The sequence below is a fragment of the Thrips palmi genome, unplaced genomic scaffold (genome assembly GCF_012932325.1).
Source record: "Thrips palmi isolate BJ-2018 unplaced genomic scaffold, TpBJ-2018v1 HiC_scaffold_6, whole genome shotgun sequence".
Classification (NCBI taxonomy): Eukaryota; Metazoa; Arthropoda; class Insecta; order Thysanoptera; family Thripidae; genus Thrips; species Thrips palmi.
Window position 1 is genome coordinate 2,277,590 of NW_023144633.1, and position 18,875 is coordinate 2,296,464.

At 52.7% G+C, this 18,875-nt stretch overlaps 3 protein-coding genes across 6 annotated transcripts in view; 2 read left to right on the top strand and 1 right to left on the bottom strand.

Annotated features, from left to right (window-relative positions):
• LOC117651582 (excitatory amino acid transporter 3) overlaps positions 1-12,640 on the top strand; it is a 42,677-nt gene extending 30,037 nt beyond the window's left edge. The window contains exons 3-10 of one of the 2 annotated variants that reach the window (XM_034395721.1): positions 5,463-6,002; positions 6,752-6,794; positions 7,510-7,561; positions 8,420-8,609; positions 9,212-9,445; positions 9,647-9,976; positions 10,053-10,225; positions 10,310-12,640. In XM_034395721.1, coding sequence (XP_034251612.1) covers positions 5,463-6,002; positions 6,752-6,794; positions 7,510-7,561; positions 8,420-8,609; positions 9,212-9,445; positions 9,647-9,976; positions 10,053-10,221 — 1,558 coding nt within the window. In that variant the 3' untranslated portion in view covers positions 10,222-10,225; positions 10,310-12,640. The remainder of the gene's footprint in view (positions 1-5,462; positions 6,003-6,751; positions 6,795-7,509; positions 7,562-8,419; positions 8,610-9,211; positions 9,446-9,646; positions 9,977-10,052; positions 10,226-10,309) is intronic. The other variant, XM_034395720.1, reaches the window with a different exon arrangement.
• LOC117651584 (DNA-(apurinic or apyrimidinic site) lyase 2-like) lies at positions 11,917-15,058 on the bottom strand. Of its 2 annotated transcripts, none has more exons than XM_034395723.1 (5): positions 14,794-15,058; positions 14,357-14,440; positions 14,093-14,283; positions 13,794-14,009; positions 11,917-13,704 (listed from the first exon to the last, which is right to left on the bottom strand). In XM_034395723.1, the coding sequence occupies exons 2-5, from the start codon at positions 14,433-14,435 to the stop codon at positions 12,760-12,762; spliced, it is 1,431 nt and encodes a 476-aa protein (XP_034251614.1). In that variant the 5' UTR covers positions 14,436-14,440; positions 14,794-15,058; the 3' UTR covers positions 11,917-12,759. The 2 variants fall into 2 exon arrangements, with proteins under 2 accessions (XP_034251614.1, XP_034251613.1); XM_034395722.1 differs by lacking the exon at positions 14,794-15,058 and adding an exon at positions 14,518-14,787.
• A 136-nt stretch (positions 15,059-15,194) lies between these two features.
• On the top strand, positions 15,195-17,965 carry LOC117651585 (TLC domain-containing protein 2-like). Of its 2 annotated transcripts, none has more exons than XM_034395724.1 (7): positions 15,195-15,394; positions 15,470-15,750; positions 15,850-15,932; positions 16,018-16,097; positions 16,174-16,345; positions 16,417-16,521; positions 16,603-17,965. In XM_034395724.1, exons 2-7 carry the CDS (start codon positions 15,548-15,550, stop codon positions 16,851-16,853), a joined length of 894 nt encoding a protein of 297 aa, XP_034251615.1. In that variant the 5' UTR covers positions 15,195-15,394; positions 15,470-15,547; the 3' UTR covers positions 16,854-17,965. The 2 variants fall into 2 exon arrangements, with proteins under 2 accessions (XP_034251615.1, XP_034251616.1); XM_034395725.1 differs by having other exon boundaries at positions 15,195-15,361.
• The last annotated feature ends 910 nt before the right edge of the window (positions 17,966-18,875 follow it).

The following is an 18,875-nucleotide window of genomic DNA, read 5'->3' on the forward strand; positions in this document are numbered from 1 at the left end:
GCGCGGTATTAAAATGACGAGGGAGAGAGAGGCCCGACGGGGCTGAGAGACAACGTCGTTAGAGTGGACACTTTAGCCGGACAGGGGGACCACGGCTGGACGGCCGGCCTAGTGGTCACCTTCCCGCCCCATGGGCCGTCGGTGTGGGGCTGTGGGGGCGCGGCGGACGAGTCCGAAGTCTCTCTCACCGCCGCGCGGAAAGCCGCGTGAGTGCGAGAGAGACAGAGCGAGACGCGGCAAGAAAGTGTGGTCAGCCCTTGCACGTGCCATTTCGCAGAGCCCTCCGGAGCCCTTGGGTCCCTCGGGCGACACGTGTTCACCTGTTGACGAAAGCTGTGCACGCTGTCAGCCGCCTGCCGCGCAGTGGGCCAGAGGACCGGTGGAGGCGGCCAAAATTGTCGACGCGTTTTGAGCTCCAGAGCTGCTAAATGTACTCTAACCGAACCCTCCAATGGAGTCCTCGTTCGGATAGAGCAATCCATTGGTGGGGTCACACGTTCGGTTCAATTCCTGTTCAGCGACTCTACGTCAAAATAAAACACCCTCGTTAGACAAAAAAAAATTAGACATAATTATACAGACTTGAACCCGAGACCTTCTTTTCCGAAACTAACGCCTTTACCCTCGCGGCCACATATTCCAGGGTGTGACAGGGTGACGGGGTGCCATCGACGAGCAGGGCAGGGGCGGTCTGTAATCCCAGCAAGATTTACGACCTCGCTAACAAGGGATCATGTGGGACCTAAGTGCTGCCCTTGCACCACGACCGGGAACCGGGAATCACCAATCGGGGTCGCAGTTTCCATAGCGGCTTGCAACTAAAGTTTTTTTTCAAAAAATAACTCAGCACAGTTAAAAAGAGTGGTTCGAGGAATTTTTTTTTCGGGTGTACCAGTCGATCCGCGGACAGGTGTGGCCGAACACAGCGCGAGATGACTCGAGTGCCTCTGGGAGCGGAAGTGAGGGTAAATAGTCTGCCCGCTGCTGACATAGCACTCGACGAGGCTCACGTTGGTGCAGAACGCACGGACTGGAAGATCCCTGGTTCGATACCAACCACTTTTTTCGTTTTTTTTACTACTTGGAGCGCGGGTTGGATCAATTCATCCGTCTTACTTTCGTCCCCCCCAGCCTCATTGGCGAGCAGGCAAGATTCCGCTACACTGTGCTACAATGTAGAGGATGCATTTCTTGCCTGCATGAGAGACGTCGAGGCGTCGCAATCTGGCCCACTGGAGAATGTCGCTCTGTCTCATGGGGCGTCCCTGTGGGTGCGAGAGAGACAGAGCGACGTTACGACTCTTCGGAATCCACGCAGCGGTCTCCGCGCGGCCCCGCAGTAACCCCGCCTTTCCACTTAAAAGCGACTGTAAGTGCAGAAGCTGCTCTCAGTCGAACAACCACTCTCACGCGACCATACCTTCCCAGTAAAGACGCCAAGCAAAAACGGAAAATTTAAAAAAAAATTTAGACAGAAACATACAAAAAGTAAAAACAAAATAAATACACCAAAAGTGTATTTTTCTTAAAAGAAAAAGGGTGCACTAGATTTCTCTTGGTCACAATGGCCGTTTTCCCGCTTGCCATTCTTCCGCTGCGAGGCCCTTTGGTCTTGCTGGCCAGTATCTCGGTGACGTGACGGTGATGATGATGTGTGGAGGGGGAGGGGGGGAGGAGGACCGGCGAGAGTGAGCGTGAGCAACGGAGAGAGGGGGCACCGAAAAGGACCCGCCGCCGCCGCCGTGCCGCCGTGCAGAGCAGATGATCACAGTGGTCCAAATCGAGGCGGCCCGGCGCGGCAGGGCGCGGCAGGGCGTGGCAGGGCACCACGCGGCCGGCCGGCCGCGTGGTGTGGGCCGGGCCGAACCACACTTGGTGCCCAGAGGCTGCACAGTTGCACAGTTGGTTCCATTGGCGGGCGACGCGCCGCCTCGCAGCGACCAGTGTGTCTGCCCGTGTGCATCTGCCGCGCCAGCCCCCGGCAGCCCATACGCCCCGACCGCCCCGACCCACCGGCTCACACGTCCGACGCGACCAGCGCGACCGCGACGAGGGTGGCGGTGCGGCAAGAGTGCAGTGCGCGTGTGTGTGTGAGTGAGAGCGTGCGAGTGTGACTCCGTGCGCGCGGTTTGACGCAGTGGTAGTGGACCCAGCCGTCTCGGGCCTCCCGAGGTGAGTTCTAGTCAAACTCCAAACCGTTTTGATTCTCGGAAGAAAAAAAGTTTAACCCCTCCCTTTTCGCAGCAGAAAAAACAACTAAAATTTCAGATGAGGGCGGTCGCGGTTTGGATTGATGAGTTTGATTCGGTGATAAGCAAGGCGGTGCATTCACCTCGCGGCTGGCGGGCCTGGCCTGCGTGCGACAGAGACAGAGGACGCGTGATTCACGATGAGGCGGCCGCGAAGATCCGAACAAACTTACAGCTTCGGCTTGCGCGGCGCTGTTGGGGCTTTGCGCTGCTTTGCCCTGCTTTGCGTGCACTGGTTGTACTTCGGGCGGCCCGCGCGGCCAACGGCGTCGGTGGGAGGGAAGGGGTTGACAGTGTAGGATCGGTCAGGGTCAAGGGCGCGCGGCGTGGCTTGCCCGGTGCGTTCTGCTCCTTATCGTGTGCGAGCCAACAAAAGCAACAAAAACAACAAAAACTAAAAAGCGTGCCGAACGAGACGAGTCGAAATAACCCGCGCCGCCGATGCGGGGCGAAAAAAAAATAAAGGGAAAAATGGGGACAGTCGGACAGCCGGGCCAGGCGCGCTCTGACGATAAGACTGGGCGTGTTTTGGCGCGCGGCGCGATTCCACTAGGCTTTGGTGGAATCCGTGGGCCTACACTGTAGTTTCAGTTTGATCCGCGCCGCCGGCCGCCGCACTGCTCCGGAACGGGGTCGGCGTCGTTTTTAGACCCGAATCGAATCGGATTTTCAGGCTCCGCAGGTCGCCGTTTCCCACTTTCGGAATATTTGGTGTCGTGGGTGGGGCAGTGGGGCGTCCACTAGAGGGGCCGGCAGCGTCTCCAGGGACATCTCCAGGGGCATTAGCACGCCTGCACAATTAAGGCCGCACTGGCCTCTCTCTCTCTCTCTCTCTCTCTCTCTCTCTCTCTCTCTCTCTCTCTCTCTCTCTCTCTCTCTCTCTCTCTCTCTCTCTCTCTCTCTCTCTCGCTGTGGCGCACATCATGCCTATTACCGACGTGTCCCGGCCCCGCCCCGCCCCCGCGCACTGCGCGAGCTACTTATAGAGCACGGCCGTCCCAGCGCGGCGGCGGCGGCCGGTTCAAGTACCCGGGGGTGTTCTTGTTTTGTCTGACCCCGGACGGACAGACGGACGGACAGACGGGCGGACCACGCCGCCACTTGGGCGGCCGCGCCGCGCCGCGCCACGCCACCGCAAAGCAGCGGGGACGCATTGTGCTCGTCATGATCGTCGCGACCGTCGCGCCGAGGATTAACGGGGGGCAGCGCGCCGTTCCAGGGATCATGTAGTGCCTTCGTCTCCTCCAGGTGCTTGCTTCAGTGTGTGTGTGTGTGTGTGTGTGTGTGTGTGTGTGTGTGTGTGTGTGTGTGTGTGTGTGTGTGTGTGTGTGTGTGTGTGTGTTCGGCGCACGCGCGCAACGTAGGTACTCACCTTTAATTTTTTTTCGGCCACACCGTCGGATCCCTGAGCAACTTTTTGAAAACTTTCCATTTAAAGTTTCCCGCGGCGAAATTAGCATCTCCTGGCGTGGCGCCGTGGCTCGGTGCGGCGTGGCGTGGCGGTGGGTCCGCGCGTCCAGGGGGATTGGGGTCAATAATGAAATTTGGCTTGAGTGCGCGCAGCAGGGCATGGCAGGGCAGCAGCGGCCTGGCCGCCCCCTTGAAGCCTCTTGCGGGAGGAACGGAGCATGGAGCGAGTTAGCACCGTTTTAGGCGGAGCGAGGCAGCAAGGCCGAGCCAGGCCGAGCACGGGGGGCGCTAGGCTGTGCTAGGCTGGCGCTGTGGAGGCGAGAAGCCACACCGCGCCCCGCCCCGCCACACCCCGCGCCTGCCTCCTTATCGCCGCTGCCACTTGGCTGGCTCCGGCAGAATGGGGTGGGGCGGGGCTGATGCAGGCCGGACAGCGCGGGGCGGGGCGGGGCGGGGCGGGGCGGCCCGTCGTCGGGGCCAGTTTGGCGTCGAAGGCGGTCGAAGGGCCGCTAACGAGTCCATCAGCCTATTCCATTCATTAGCCGAGGTTCTTTATTGCTCGTGCCCCCCTCCCTCCGGGGAAAGGGGCGCGGCCCGTTGTTCTGGAGGGACAACTTTTCCCTGGGCGCGTGGCGGCACGGCGCGACACGGGGCGGCACGGGGCGAGGCGCGACGGCGTCCAACGTCTTGACTCGCGCGGACCCGGCCCGGCGGCGGCAGGGTCAAAGACCGCCCCGCCCCTTCCCCCTCCCCCGACGACTTATCAAACAGATGATAAAAAAACTGCCATAAAGCGGATAGATGCGGCCATTGATCTTTTTTTTCCCTTTTCGACCTCGCGGCGCTCCAAATTGGGACTTCCCTGCGCGGGTGGCAGTAAAAGGCGATATTTCCTTTTATCGACCGTCACGCTGTGCCAGCCTTTGGTCCGAAAGGGTAATATTCGACGAGATTCATCAATTGCAATAAATGTCCAAGTTTGATTTTATGTTTTAATCCTTTTGCCATTGCTCACTAGACACAATGCGCCTCACACTGTGCGTTCTCGCTCCGTCTCGTTCTCGGCCAGCTCATTAGCCTCGCTGGAGCTGCGCGCCCCGCGGGCCAGCCTGGAGCGCGAGGCCGAGGACCTACTCGAAACTCGAAACTCGAAACCGCGCTCTCGATGGCTGCCTGTGTTGGCGAATGGCGACCAGCCGGACCGGCCGGACGGCAGCAAAAGTTGCCGCCGGACAAACTGGCTTCCGGTGTGCTGGCCAGCTGGCTGCATCCACCCCGGACCCCGGCCAGTCCTTTTCCCTTCCAGTTCTTTGGCCGTTGATCGCGGTCGGCCCGCCAAGCAGCGCGTCCTCGCCAAACAGGACTCGAACCGAACGTGTGACCCCACCAATGGATTCCTCGTTCGGAGAGCAATCCATTAGTGGGGTCACACGTTCGGTTCGAGTCCCATTTAGCGACGCTGGAGCTCAAAACGCGTCTTGAGTTTTGGCCGCGTCCACCGGTCTTCTGGCCCACTGTGCCTCGCCTGGCGCCCGCGGACTCGGGGGTAGGCAGCCCCCATCCCCGAGCGACGCCGGCGCGCGGCGGGCGGCCTACCCTCCGTTCCGCGGGCGCTCGCCCCGTCGTCGGGCTCCTCTGCTTCTCTCTCCGCGCAGCCTAAGTAGACCAGCTCCGTTTCGTAGCGCGCTCTCTCTCGCACCCACACGGCACGGCTCGTGGAGCGAGACAGCGCGTCGTCGCGTCGTCACGGCGCTGTGGACTGATGCCGCTAAATCACTAAATCCCCGCTTTGTCTGTCTGCAGGGCGCCGCTGCAGTCGGGCTCCGACAAGGCCACGCCCACGCACGCCGTGTCCGTGGGCGCGGGCAGCAGGCCGGGCCGCCAGGGCCGCCACCGCCACGACATGGCGCGGCCCGGGCAGCGCGTGGCGCACTGCCTCCGCGCCAACCTGCTCACCACCCTCACCGTCAGCGGCGTGCTGTCCGGCGTGGGCGTGGGCTTCATCATGCGCTCCGCCAAGTCGTCGCCCTGGACGCCGCGCGAGGTCATGTACGTCCAGTTCGTCGGCGACCTGTTCCTGCGCATGCTCAAGGCCCTCATCATCCCGCTGCTCATCTCCTCCATCGTGGCCGCCATCGGCGCCCTCGACCTGTCGCTGTCCTACAAGATCGGCGCCAGGGCCATCGTGTACTACCTCACCACCACCGTGCTGGCTGTCATCGAGGGCATCATCCTGGTGGTGGTGGTGCACCCCGGGCGCGCCGACGAAGGCGTGGACAAGATCAAGCGCGAGGGCACCAGCAGGAACGTCACGACCGTGGACACCCTGCTCGACCTCGTCAGGTGGGTTCAACCTTGGTTCAAAACCACGTGACAAATGACGTCCGCTTTCGCGAAAGGCGCCGAGCTCTGGGCCTTGTTAGTGCTGGGCGGGGCCGGCAAGGCCAGAGGGAACGAGTCCTGCACTGGGGGAAACACAGACACAATCAAGTGAAAGACACGCTGTGCTGCCGCACCGTGCTGTCCGTGCGGCCAGGCCAGCCGGGCCCGCCAGCCCCGCCAGCCCCGCCTGAGCTTCTGTGTACAAAGCCCTCCCCTCCGAACCTTCGAACCCCACCCCGGGCAAGACGCCCGCCTCGGCTACAGCCTTGCCGCGCTTGCCGCCAACCCCGGCCGCCCCCGCCTCCACCCCGCACCTGCCCGACCACTCCAGCCCGTCCTCGCCGTCCTCGCCGTCCACGGCGTCCTCTCCTCCCTTGATCGCCCGCTCGAGTACTCGACGGAATGTCACAAAGAGGTCACTTTGGAGCGACGACTCCCCCGCGGTACCGAGAATTCAGACTTCGCCTTTTTGGTTTTCGTGTCGCCGAGCCGCTAATAGGTCTCCATCACGTTGCCGGGGCGCGCGGTATGAATGGCAAAACCGAAGCCCGCCGTCAGAGGGCGGCACCGCGGCACCGCCACTGTAGAGTCGCGAAAACGCGCCCGCAATACCACCGCGAATGGAAACGGTTCGCTCTGCTCTTTTTTCCACACAGTTTCCACTCTCTTGGCCTGATATTGACGTGTATCTCTCTGTCTCTGTTTTCCAGAAATATTTTCCCGCCGAACTTAATTCAAGCGACCATCTCGCAGGTGAGTCATCGTCGGCAACGTTTCCAACTTGTTTTCTGCTGTCGGGAGTGAGGGGGTCATAAAACGACGGTCCGGTTCGGACGAGGTACCGCCCTCGCTGCGGCCCCGCCCCGAGCCACCCCTCCTGCCGCCCCCCGGGACATCGGGGACATCGAGTCGGCATCGCGAACCGCCCCCCTGAAATTAATTGCCACGCCGCCGCCCATGACGCGAAAAGAACTCGGCAAAACTTTGCCGATCGCTGATTACGGAAACGAACAATTATTATCTGTATTTTGCGATACATTTCGGACAGAGCTGGCGAGCACGCGAGCCGGGCGATAGGCCTGGCTGGCTGGCTGCCTGGCTCGGGGGCAGCGTTGGCGGCGCTGGTGGCGCTGGCGGCGTCGCGTAGCTCTATAACGAGTTTGTTCCCAGTATCATCCTGATCTACGGACGACTCCTCGTGAAATAGTACTGTGCCGAGCCGAGCCGAGCGAGCGAGCACAGCCGGGCCAGGCGGCGGAGCGGCGGCCCGGAGGCGGCGCGGGGATGGGGTGCGATGGCTATGACGATCTCATCACAATTAAGGCCTTTCGCGCCAACAATCCTCCCCGCCCCCGACGCCCCCGCCTGCGCCTTCCACGTCCCCGGCAGCCCGTCTCGTTAGCGACAGCGGCCGGAGCGACTCGAACCCGCGACCTCGCACTCTAATCACTCTGTGTTCGTGTTCCAGTATCGCACGGTGCTGATTCCGCCCAAGCCGGGCCGCAACGTCTCCGAGGAAAGTGAGTAGAGAGAGAGAAAGAGAGAGAGAGAGAGAGAGAGAGAGAGAGAGAGAGAGAGAGAGAGAGAGAGAGAGAGAGAGAGAGAGAGAGAGAGAGAGAGAGAGAGAGAGAGAGAGAGAGAGAGAGGGTTGAACAGGACAGGACGCATGACGAAAACCACGCCCCCGACGAACCGTCCTGCAAGTTAAACCGAGTCCGGCCGACTCGAACCGCGGACTCGGTTCAATGATTGAATTGAAGGGCACTATCGGTGCCGTCATCAGCACTAACCACGGTGGGTGCTAAGTCCCTGCGGCCTGGTTGGTGTAGCAGGCCGGGGATGGGGGGGGGGGGGGGGGGTCTGTGCGGTGGTTGCGGCGGGGTGGGAGAATCTATCGAGGAAATCGCTGATGCTGGCTGTTAGGCCCTGGCGTCCCCTTCAACCCCCTCACCCCCCTCTCCCCACCGAGCTGCACCAAGCTGGGCAGCGCGGTCACGAGCACGGCGTGATGAGGACACACCGTCGTGCCGCCTCGTCCCGCCGGGGCACCTACAAGTCCCCCGAGCCCAGCGGGCCCCACCCCCGCCCCCGCCAGGCCCCGGCCACTCTCCACTTTTTTATTTCTTTCCTCCTTGTCGTCGCTAATGGCTAATTTGATTAAATTATGTAATTACTGCAGGAGCACGACGACGACGAGGTGGTGAAATTGTTTATCCTGCCGCGCTGCCGCGCTGCCGCGCTGCCGCGTTCCTCCCCGTCCGGCCATTCGTCCGACCCGACAGACCCGACAGACCCGACAGACGCGACAAATTGAATGAATTAAAACGGACGGCAACAAGCGGGACTTGCCGAACGGTAACGGCTTCCTTGTGTTGCAGCGATGAAGAACATGCTGAACTGGGAGATGAAGGGCGAGTTCACGGACGGCACCAACGTCCTGGGGCTGGTGGCCTTCGCCGTGGTCCTGGGCATCGCCATCGGCAAGATGGGCGAGCGGGGGAAGCCGCTGCTTGAGTTCTTCGAGTGCCTCGGCACCGCCATGATGGACATCACCAACTGGGTCATCTGGTAAGGGGAGAGCGACGTCGTGGCGCAGTGGTTAAGACGACCGCTTGCGGTGAGGCAAGGCCCGGGTTCAAATCCCCTAGGGGGGCGGGACGGGGAGTTTATCCCTTTAGCGAGGTCTTGGGGGGGATCTGCAAGCAGGATAGTTTCTTTTTATGTGAGGAGCAAATAAAAGTCAACTCTTGCGACGAAAGTCGAGGATCGTTGTCACAGGGACCCTCCTCGCCCCGGGTCTCGGTCAGCCGGTCGCACAGTGGGCCAGAAGATCGGTGGAGGCGGCCAGAACTCGAGACGCGTTTTGAGCTCCAGAGTCGCTGAATGGGACTCGAACCGAACGTGTGACCCCACCAATGGATTGCTCTCCGAACAAGGATTCCATCGGTGGGGTCCCACGCTCGGTTCTAGTCCTGTTTAGCGACTCTGGAGCTCAAAGCGCGTCTGGAGTTTTGGCCGCCTCCACCGGTCTTCTGGCCCACTGTGCGGCCCAGCCTCCGTATTGCTGGCGCTCGCTTCTCCTCGCCTCGCCGGCCTCGCAAGCCTCGCTCGGGGCGACGCCAAGGCGACGCTAAGCTAACAGTCTCCCTCGCTGCCGCGGCTGCCGCCAGGGTGTCGCCGGTCGGAGTCCTGTTCCTCGTGGCCTCCAAGCTGCTCGAGATGTCCGACTTCCGCGTCATCGTGGGCCAGCTGGGCATGTACTTCATGACGGTGCTGCTGGGCCTCTTCGTCCACGGCTTCGTCCTGCTGCCCATCCTGTTCACCATCGTCACGCGGAAGCTCCCCTTCAAGTTCCTGGCCAACATGGGGCAGGCGCTGGCCACGGCGTTCGGCACGGCGTCCAGGTAACAATGGGCCCCTGCGGGCTCGCCTGCGGGCCAATGAGGAGGCTACCTTTCTCGGGAAACTTGATACGGCAGTGTGGTAGTGCTGCTGCCGTGAGCGCGGAGTAGGTCCGGTCGCGGGGTATCGCCGCGCCCCGCGACAGCGACTTGCACGCGAGGGGTATCGCTGGACTCACGCCCTCTGCTTCGCTCTGCTTGCAGCTCCGCCACGCTGCCCGTGTCCATGAACTGCCTGGAGGAGTTCAACAACGTGGACATGCGCGTGTCGCGCTTCGTGATGCCCATCGGCGCCACCATCAACATGGACGGCACCGCGCTGTACGAGGCCGTGGCCGCCATCTTCATCGCGCAGGCCCGGGGCATCCGCCTGGGCTTCGGCCACATCGTCGCCGTCAGCATCACGGCCACCTTCGCCAGCATAGGCGCGGCGGGCATCCCCCAGGCGGGGCTCGTCACCATGGTCATGGTGCTGGACACCGTCGGCCTGCCCGCGGAGGACGTCACCCTCATCATCGCGGTGGACTGGCTGCTGTAAGTCCCTCAAAAGCTAAAACCTACAGGAACACACGTGCGGGACTTGAACCCGGGACTGGCCTTTGCTCCGCAGGGACCGCTTCCGCACCCTGGTGAACGTGGTCGGCGACTCCCTGGGCGCGGGCATCGTCAACCACCTCAGCCAAGTGGAGCTGGAGAAGATGTCACGGCTGCAGCACATCCAGGCCGGCAACCCGGGCAACGGCAAGAGCGACGGCAACGTGGCGGAAGTCCATCTCTAAGCTTGTACGTGGGTGGGGTGGGCATTCCCTGAGGCCGCCTAACCTAACCTAACCTAACCTAACCTTGCCTCCTTTGGTTCCAATGCAGACGCTTCTGTTGCAGGTGGCGGTGTCACACTAGGCGTGTGAGGACGGGTGCTCGACGAGCACCCTTCTGGCTCTCTATGTCGCGAGGACGCTACCTCCATGGAAACCGAAGGCCGTCATGGAGACAAGAGAAATGAATTGAGGCGTCTGGCCCGTCTGGCAGAGCGGAGAGCACCGGCTGAAGGGCTGCACGGCTGCACGGGGGAGAGGTGCTTCTTGTCCCATCGAGGGGCGATCAGTGATACAGTCACCTCGAGCCAGGAAACGAAACGAAACACCAACGCTTCACGGTGAAGCAGCACGCTCACGCTTCCACTAGAGCAGTGGATCGGCTGGGTGAAGAGGATTATGTGCCATTCAAATCTGAAGATCTCATGATCTGGCATTGCAGCAGTAAATATATCGAGGCAGAGTGTACGCTACACATGTTAAGCCGTTAAGTCAGACTATATAAGAGATTTAGATCACTTCATGCTAGGATCCAAAAAAGCATAGATTCAAAATTGGTTCAGTTAATATTTGTGTTTAGAGGGATGAAGGTGAAATGAAGGCTTTTGTCATAATTGTGAGAGAGCACCTTTGCTTAAGGTGGCTCCACAGTTTGCTTTGCGTTTGAATGTCATTAATGTCTCCTACTTGGGTCTGAAACATTGCCTACTGCCATATAAGTTTTATTAGAACATGTGGCTCAATCGAAAAGTAATTTGTAGGAAACAGTTACCTTTACCAGGAAAGCTTTTATGTGTAGAGTGATCACGGGAACATTTATTTGCATCATGGAAAATTAGGCCTCCACACAATATTATGATGAAATTCGTGTTCATGTGAAAGAAGATGCCATACTTTCACACATAGATTAGAGAGTACTCTGAGAATATGTACTGTTACTTGTTTCTCAATATGACAAATTAATGTTTGTTTTGTGGGGGAAAGGCTGTAATGATCTATTGTACATGGAAAAGCAAAGCATTAGTTTAAATTTATTGGCATTTATTTGATACGAATTTAGTTAACACCCTCCACATAAAGAGTGTTATTAATTCCGAAGTTTTACCAAAGAAGGGCATTAACAATTTACATCAACAGATTTACCTTGTTTCCTGTTTGTTTTTTACTCCATCAAAGGATGATTGCACAGGTGGTCCATTTTTATGTTATAGTAATTGCCTGAAACTAAATTGCCATATATGTGTATTGTTAAGTTTTGGTAATCTATTTCTGAGTACTTAGTACAATTTCTATGAGTATTAAAACATAATTTTTTTTATAAAAAAAAATAGAAAAAAGGTAATGGAGACAAGAAAATATATCCTCTCTTGCTAAAATTTCAGCTTCACTTTACCAAGTTAGTTGGACTTTGAAGGCCTCTTCACTATGTTGTTAATTTATAAGCTAAAAAATATTTGTTGAGTTCAATTAACTGACTTTATCATATTTTCCTGCCTGTGATGCTTGATAAATGTAAAAACTTTGACTAATTTTTTAATTTAAAATTGTTGGAGACAGCAAAAACTAGTCTGAAAATATTTGCGAGGTTGATGGTTGTTAGAGAGAGAAATCATTAGAAAATGCTTGGGGTGTTCCAGTAGGTTAACAAAAAACACAAACTACTGCTAGCAGCTCACTTCACATTTGCCCTTTTGTACAATAAAGCATATCACAGTGATGAGCTACACAACATTTCATGTAACATTCTCATCGTGATGAAACTAAAAAATTCCTCTCTTTCTATGGAAGAAAAGTACCAGAGTTGTTGCCCTATTCAATTCTCTAGTTACAGGTGAAATTGACACATAATCAGACTTGTGATAAGATCAGTCATCAAAAATAAATAACAAAAGAGTAAATCACAGGAAAAAAAACTTCACAGCCAATCAAAAGTGATCATCTCTTTGACTTTCAAAGACTTGAGATTTCACACAAAAACAGCAGAAGTGTAACTTAAAACCCTTAGAAAACAGTTTTAACCAATGTAAAAGAAAAACAAAATACAAAACTTGTAGGTAAAGAGCAAGCTTAACTCTGTAACCCTTTGGAATCCTTGGCAAGTATTATCAAATTTATCTAAATCGTTAAGGGGAAAAGCTTTAGGCAATAGTCTAGTGCATTGTCCAGCTCTTTTTTTCTCAAACTATCTTGTAAGTATATGTGAACAGACAATAGTTATATTTAATTGATGTAGAAGATGTGTCTTGTACATAACTTGCCATGGTAACTACATTTGCACATGGCTCTCTCATTGTTGCAATGTATATTTTTTGCTGAGAACATGGGTAACCATGCCTCTTGAAGACATTACAATGACAATATATATATATTATAGTGTTAATGACATGGCTTGACGGTTGTTATTTAACTTTGACCTATCCTCCACAGAACACTTTTTGCAACTCATTCAAAATCAATACAGGAGAAAAATAATTTTTCATATGTGACATTAATAACATTACCCTACTTTTTGTTGGCCCATTCAAAATGATCACAACGAGCTCTAGGATCATTTTTACCACCCTCACCCCGAGCACAGGCAAAGAACTTTTTATTTAAATTGGGTCCTTTCTTTTTCACTATTCTTTCAACACATGGTTCTTTGTGACCCTTACAAAGAGGAGGTGGACGGGGCCCAGTAAGCATATTCTTCCATGCTGAAGCAGCAGAGGAGCTTTTCTCTTTTCTTTCAACTGTTGCTTCCTCATTGACAGGTTTCACATTTCCATTTTCGGCGCTAAGCTCATCTGACACTGAAGAGCCCTGGCTGGAAGAGGTCCCATCGTATTGTTGATCTGCACTGCTTGAGGATTTCTGAAAGAAACTGGAGATGTGCTTTTGGGTAGAACTACCTTGGATTTTCATCTTTTTACTGATTCCTTTGCTGAATATTTTTGGATCATCCTGGCTTTTTCTCTTGAAAGACTCATCCTCAGGCATTTGTGAAGTTTCTTCGGCCTTGTCACTAGAGATCAGACTATCACTAGACTTTTTAATGAAGAATGACAATAGTTTTTGCTGCACTCCAGAGAACTCCGGGTAGTTTTTAATGCACGCAGATGGACACTTTCCCGACTGGAGAAGTTTAACTTTGAAAGTTCCAGCCACAGGGCAATGGTCACTGCCTAAAACTTCACTCAAAACTGAAGAGTCACTCATGTGCTGGATGAGATTCCTATCAACAAAAATGTAGTCAATTCTTGATCCGTAGTTTGTAGCTCTGGCATTAATCATTGTATTCCAGCAAGTGTACGCATCTTCTTGTTTGGGGTGGAAAAAACGGAAAGAGTCAACCATTTTGGAGTCGTTGGCAGCATCTCCATCACAGGTGAGATTCATGTCACTTTGGAAGGTATCCACCAAAAATGAATTTAGCCATTGCCTAGAAGGATTTGCTTCAAACTCCTCCTGAAAAGTGAACAGAAAAATTTAACACCACAATAATAGTTACTGCAAAAGTTAACATTTACAAAGGTGAAGAACATAATTCTCCATACCTGACTGACGTTTTCACACCTGTCAATTTGACGATGACTTATGTTGATATCCCCAAGAATCATAACGTAAGATCCTCTACTTCTTACTGCACTCGCTCGTAATTCCAATAGTTTGTTGAAGCGGAGCTTAAATTCCAACCTATCAGGTCTTTCAGGATCTGCCCGAGGGCAATATACATTGAAAATTGTTAGAATACTTTCAGACCCATTCTCTTTCTATTGAGGCAGTAAAAGTCACACTATCAATTAAAAGTATCACATAAAATGTAAAACAAAACAGCAGTTGAAAGAATTTGCACCTGTATTTTATGTTGGGTGATGACTGTTCTTCCTTCAGAGTCCAATCTCTTTAACTCTTGGGGAGAGAATTCATTTTCTAAACCATCATAGCATCCTACAGTATCAAACTGCGCTTTGCTTTGCAATATCCCGCTGAGACCCTCCTCTGCGCAAATTGGAGTAGCTGATTCCCGACAAAATGTTGCAACACCTGAGCACAAACTTAATGTTCAGCGCAAAATTCATTGATGTATAATCCAAAACTTGAGGCAGAGAAAACTGACCTGAGTATCCACTTTTTGTTTTCGAGAATGAAAAATAGGCATTGTACCCATCCACTAAGGCTGTAGGTTCATCAATCATATCTCCTGGAAAAAGAAAAATCCGATAGAGGAAAAGCATAAATGAGTAAGGAAAAAAACTGGACAGGCAAAGTTTTACACACTAGTAACTTTGGTTTCTTGTAAGCAAATTATATCTGCTTCCAGATCATCGAGCATTTGCTTCAAGTTCTTGACAGTGCGGATTCCATTTATATTCCAACTTATTATTTTAAAACTATGTGGAGGAGTAGATTTGCTTTCCACCATCTTAAACTTGGTCAAACACAAATGTCAGTGCCGGTAATGGCAATTTTTTTCCAAATTTTGGAGGAAAGGAAAGGTTAAGATTGATTGTAAACAAAGCGATGGGCGGGCGTGTCGTCTGCTTTCAAACTTACCAACATCGCGCGCTTTTTCTTGCCAACATAACAAGGTGGAATAAACGCGGGAAGCTGGCTGTAAAACTTACTTTCTGTAAGATTTTAAATTCAAGAGAGGATACGGGTATTTATTTTTTTTACAAATAGCCTAGTTGAAATAGTTGCCATCCCTTCGACCCAACCCTCTCCTCAAAAAAAGGGGGAGGGGGTTTAATCTGTCGTCTGTGATCTAGTTCTACACTTGTCAACTTGCCCCATCCGCATTAAACTTTGCTTAGCTTATGTAACGAACGGGTGATATCAGATAGAGCAAAGTTCGAAAGCGATCACTACGCCTGACACTGCACGCGCTGCGCGTGTGTTGTGTTGTCGTTACGTAATAGCCGTAGTAGCCACACATTCGAACCTCCCGCCTTGCAAGGCAGCCAGCCTAGAATCATTAATGTCGCTCGAAGAATCGCGCCAGATCGCATTCGCGTGCCGATCCCGCCTTCTGGGCTGGCCGCATTCCGTGTCCACAAGTTTTCTCCCGCGGTTCGTCAAGGCTCGTTTTACCACTCGCCTAGTTAAATTATTTTTTTGGACAGTGCGTGTGGAGCACTCTGTTTGTTTTGGTTTTGTATGCAACATGTTCCTCGCTCGTCCTCCTCGTCACATGGTGCAATGTTTTAATCCCGCCTTGTGTCCTGCTTAGTAAGTAGTTGCTGTCCCTCTTTGTTTGCGAAGAGAGGTGCGTCATTTACTTCTCAAGAGCTCGCCGTTCGCCTCAACCATGGACGTCAACCAGGCTAAGGACAGCAACAATGCGTACCTGTGGGTGTTCTACAGCTTTGTTTCCTTCTGCTGCACTAACTATTGTCTAGGCTTCTTTGTGCCAAGCAATGCATCAAACACACCCCATCAGGTCTGGAGATGGAAAAATATTGCAAGCTCATTGGTGCACTCTTCCATCACTGGAATCTGGTCTGTGATTTGGTAAGTTGTTTTCTCAGTTTATCTAGGTTAGTGTTCTATGGTATCTATTGTTGTGTCAACAATTTTTAATGGTTCTTGGTATTTTGGCTCTTGTCACAGCTTCTTGCAGATTCCCGAAATGCAGAATGATCTCATTAACGAATTTGCTGTGTCCGCTCAGGGTGTGATATCCCTGTCTGTTGGTAAGTGCTAGTGCTTACATGTACTGTTTGTCATTTATGCATCCATCGTCGATTTTTGTTCATGCAAGTCATTGGCCATTTTCAGGGTACTTCATCTATGACTTTGTTGACATGGCAATCCATGACCGTCGTCGCAGTACTGAGCTTCTGTTCCATCATGTTTTGGTAATTTTCACCCTCCTCCTCTTTTTAAAAAATTCAGTTGTTTTCTGTCATAATAATTCTTTGTAACTGACTTCAGGTGATAACATGCTTTGGTTTATCCGTGTGCACTTCTTATTATCAAGGGTACTCACTAGTTGCCCTTCTAGTTGAGGTGAACAGCATATTTTTACACCTTCGTCAGTTGATGCTTCTTTATGGAGTTTCAAAAGGGGCCCCTATATACAAAGCAAACAGTGTCCTTAATTTAGGTAAATATACCCAGCCTGGTGTTATTCTGTCCCATTTTTCCTGTGTTCTCATCCTTAATGATCTATTTCAGGTACCTTTGTGGTATTTAGAGTATTTGCAATGGGGGGCATGCTCCAGTGGCTGTTGTCTCACAGATCTGAACTAACTGTAACAGTTTTTGGGCTTGGTGTATTTTGTAAGTCAAAATACAATACTGTTCAGAAGACAATCTGATCAGCTCATTTCCTATAACTTTGTTTGTTTAATTGTTTTTCAGCTCTCATTGTGATTATGGGAATGAACTTCCAACTTCTGTATCGGGTTCTGAAGAGTGACTACTTGAAGAAGTCAAAACCAACTGTCAGCAAGCTTGCGTCAAGCACTGAGGTTTCAGCTGATGTGCCAATCGTTCAAAAATCAGACAGTGGTGCCCATCCTTCAGTCCAAAACAGTAAAACTTCTGTACCTTCTTATGAAGCTGAACTTCTGCTACCCATTCCAAATGGAGCAGATATGAAACTTGACTAAGATTTCTTAACTTTAAGTTGCCATGGTCAAACAAAGCACATGATCTGGTTTTTTTCGGGGGGGCCTTTTTTTATAAATATCACTGTTCTGATTTGATTTTAAAAATGGAGCTAAATCTGCCTGCTTAATGCTGTTAATTCCCATTGTGGTGAGCCCGGTTGTGGTTGAATGACTTTCAAGATTAGAATTTTAGTTCCTCACAGCATTCCTGGTGCTGAATGCACAAATGTAAAAGACGGGAGCAAATAGACGTATTTTTGTCATCTCTAGCCTATTCCTTTTTAGAAGATAATGTTTGTAAAGTTAACCTAGCTGCTCATTTCAAGGCTGGACTGAAAAATCATTTATTTTCTAATTGTTTTGTTTTGAGATAAGTGTAATAGTGTGCTTGAAAAACAAAAAGAGTTTATTTGTCTAGTCTGTAGAAGTACCTGAATATGTCCATTTCATATAACTCAAAAGAGTTGTTAGAATTTTGTAGGTAATTTTAGTAATGGTTGCCTAGGGACAGGTAAGCAGTAGATTATGTCAGGTTGATGAGAGTGTTGTGCTAATTATGTTCTATTTCATGAAATACTGAAGATGCTCATATAAAAATTCATTTAGTTATTCTTGCTGACCAATGGATTACCTCGCTAGCTTTTTTTACTAAAGCTGTAACATTGAAGTATTCTTGACACAAAAGGTCCAAATCAAAAACATTCTGAAAACTTAAGTCCCCTAACGTTTTAAGGTCAGTATTATTGTATTATTTATGCAAGGAATTCATTTTATTTTTCTACCTAGGGGAGGCTAGCACCTTGAAGTATTCATTTATGCTGCCTTCACCTAACTTTAAAGTCCTAAAGATTTTTGGGTAAAGTGTCACCCCTCCATAATTTATCGGGTTTTCTCTGTCAGCATTGTGATTTCAGGAACCAACTATTATTTTAAGGAGACATCACTGTGTTCATAAGCTTGAATCTATTTTTTAAACATCTAAGTCATGTAAACTAACGCCTTCATGCCTAAGTTATATGCACCAAGCCATGCCTTAATCAATGCTCATGTAATCAATCCTTGTTTAAATTGTACATGACATGTTAAATTATATATTTATGACTTGTTTCAGACGAATGCGTTTTTCCCCCCTTTCCTTGGCCACTCCTTGATGACGCTGGGCTACGCAGGGCTGGGCCCCGCCGCGTGACTCCTACACCAGCAAGGCCGGCAAGGCCGGCAAGCCAGACCGAGCCCGGCTATTGATTGTACCAAGTCGATTCGATTCGCCTTGTCCCTCCGCGACTCCAAGATGGCCCAGCCCGAGCCTGCCGACGACGGCGAGACCGCACTCATTTCGGAGGGACGGTCATTCCCCCAGTGCGGCGCTTCCGTGGCGATTGGCAGTGCCGTGCCCGCAACGAAACAACAACAAGGAGCGGCCCGTTGCATTCCGTGTTGTTTTTGTTTTTATTTTTAATCTAAACGTTCGCAGTGGCGGCGTTGCGTGCACGCGGAGTACGGCGTACGCGCGGCCCCGCGGTGGAGTACTACTCGTAGTACGGTGGGCTGCCCGCCGCCCAGGACGGCGTAGTGGCCGTAGTTCTCGTGGCGGTCGCGGCCTGGGGCTGCCCGCTGCCCGGGGTATGAATAAGGCATTATTGGGTCGGGGCGGGCAGGGCTGCGGGCAGGGCTGCGAGCGAAACTAAGCGAAACGCCACCGCGAGGGGCCTTGGCGTGCCTTGGCGCGTGGCCGCGCGTGGCCCTCTTGGTCTGCCGCTGCCGCGGGCCTTTCGAAAGCAGCCCAGGAATTTAGCCGCGATCCACTGCGATACGGGCTGCGGGCAAGGCTGGGGGTTGTTGGACTGAGAAATTCGGGGTGGGTTCCTTTTGGCGCCGGTGCGCGGCAAGTGTTTGGCCTTGCCTGCGGGTTGGGTTGCCTGCGTGTCAGGCGGCCCGAGCCACCTGGGGCAGCGGCGGGCGCGATGGGTTGCCTAGCTGCCGGCGCCTCGCGGACGACAGGGCCGCTCTGGTGGATCCAGG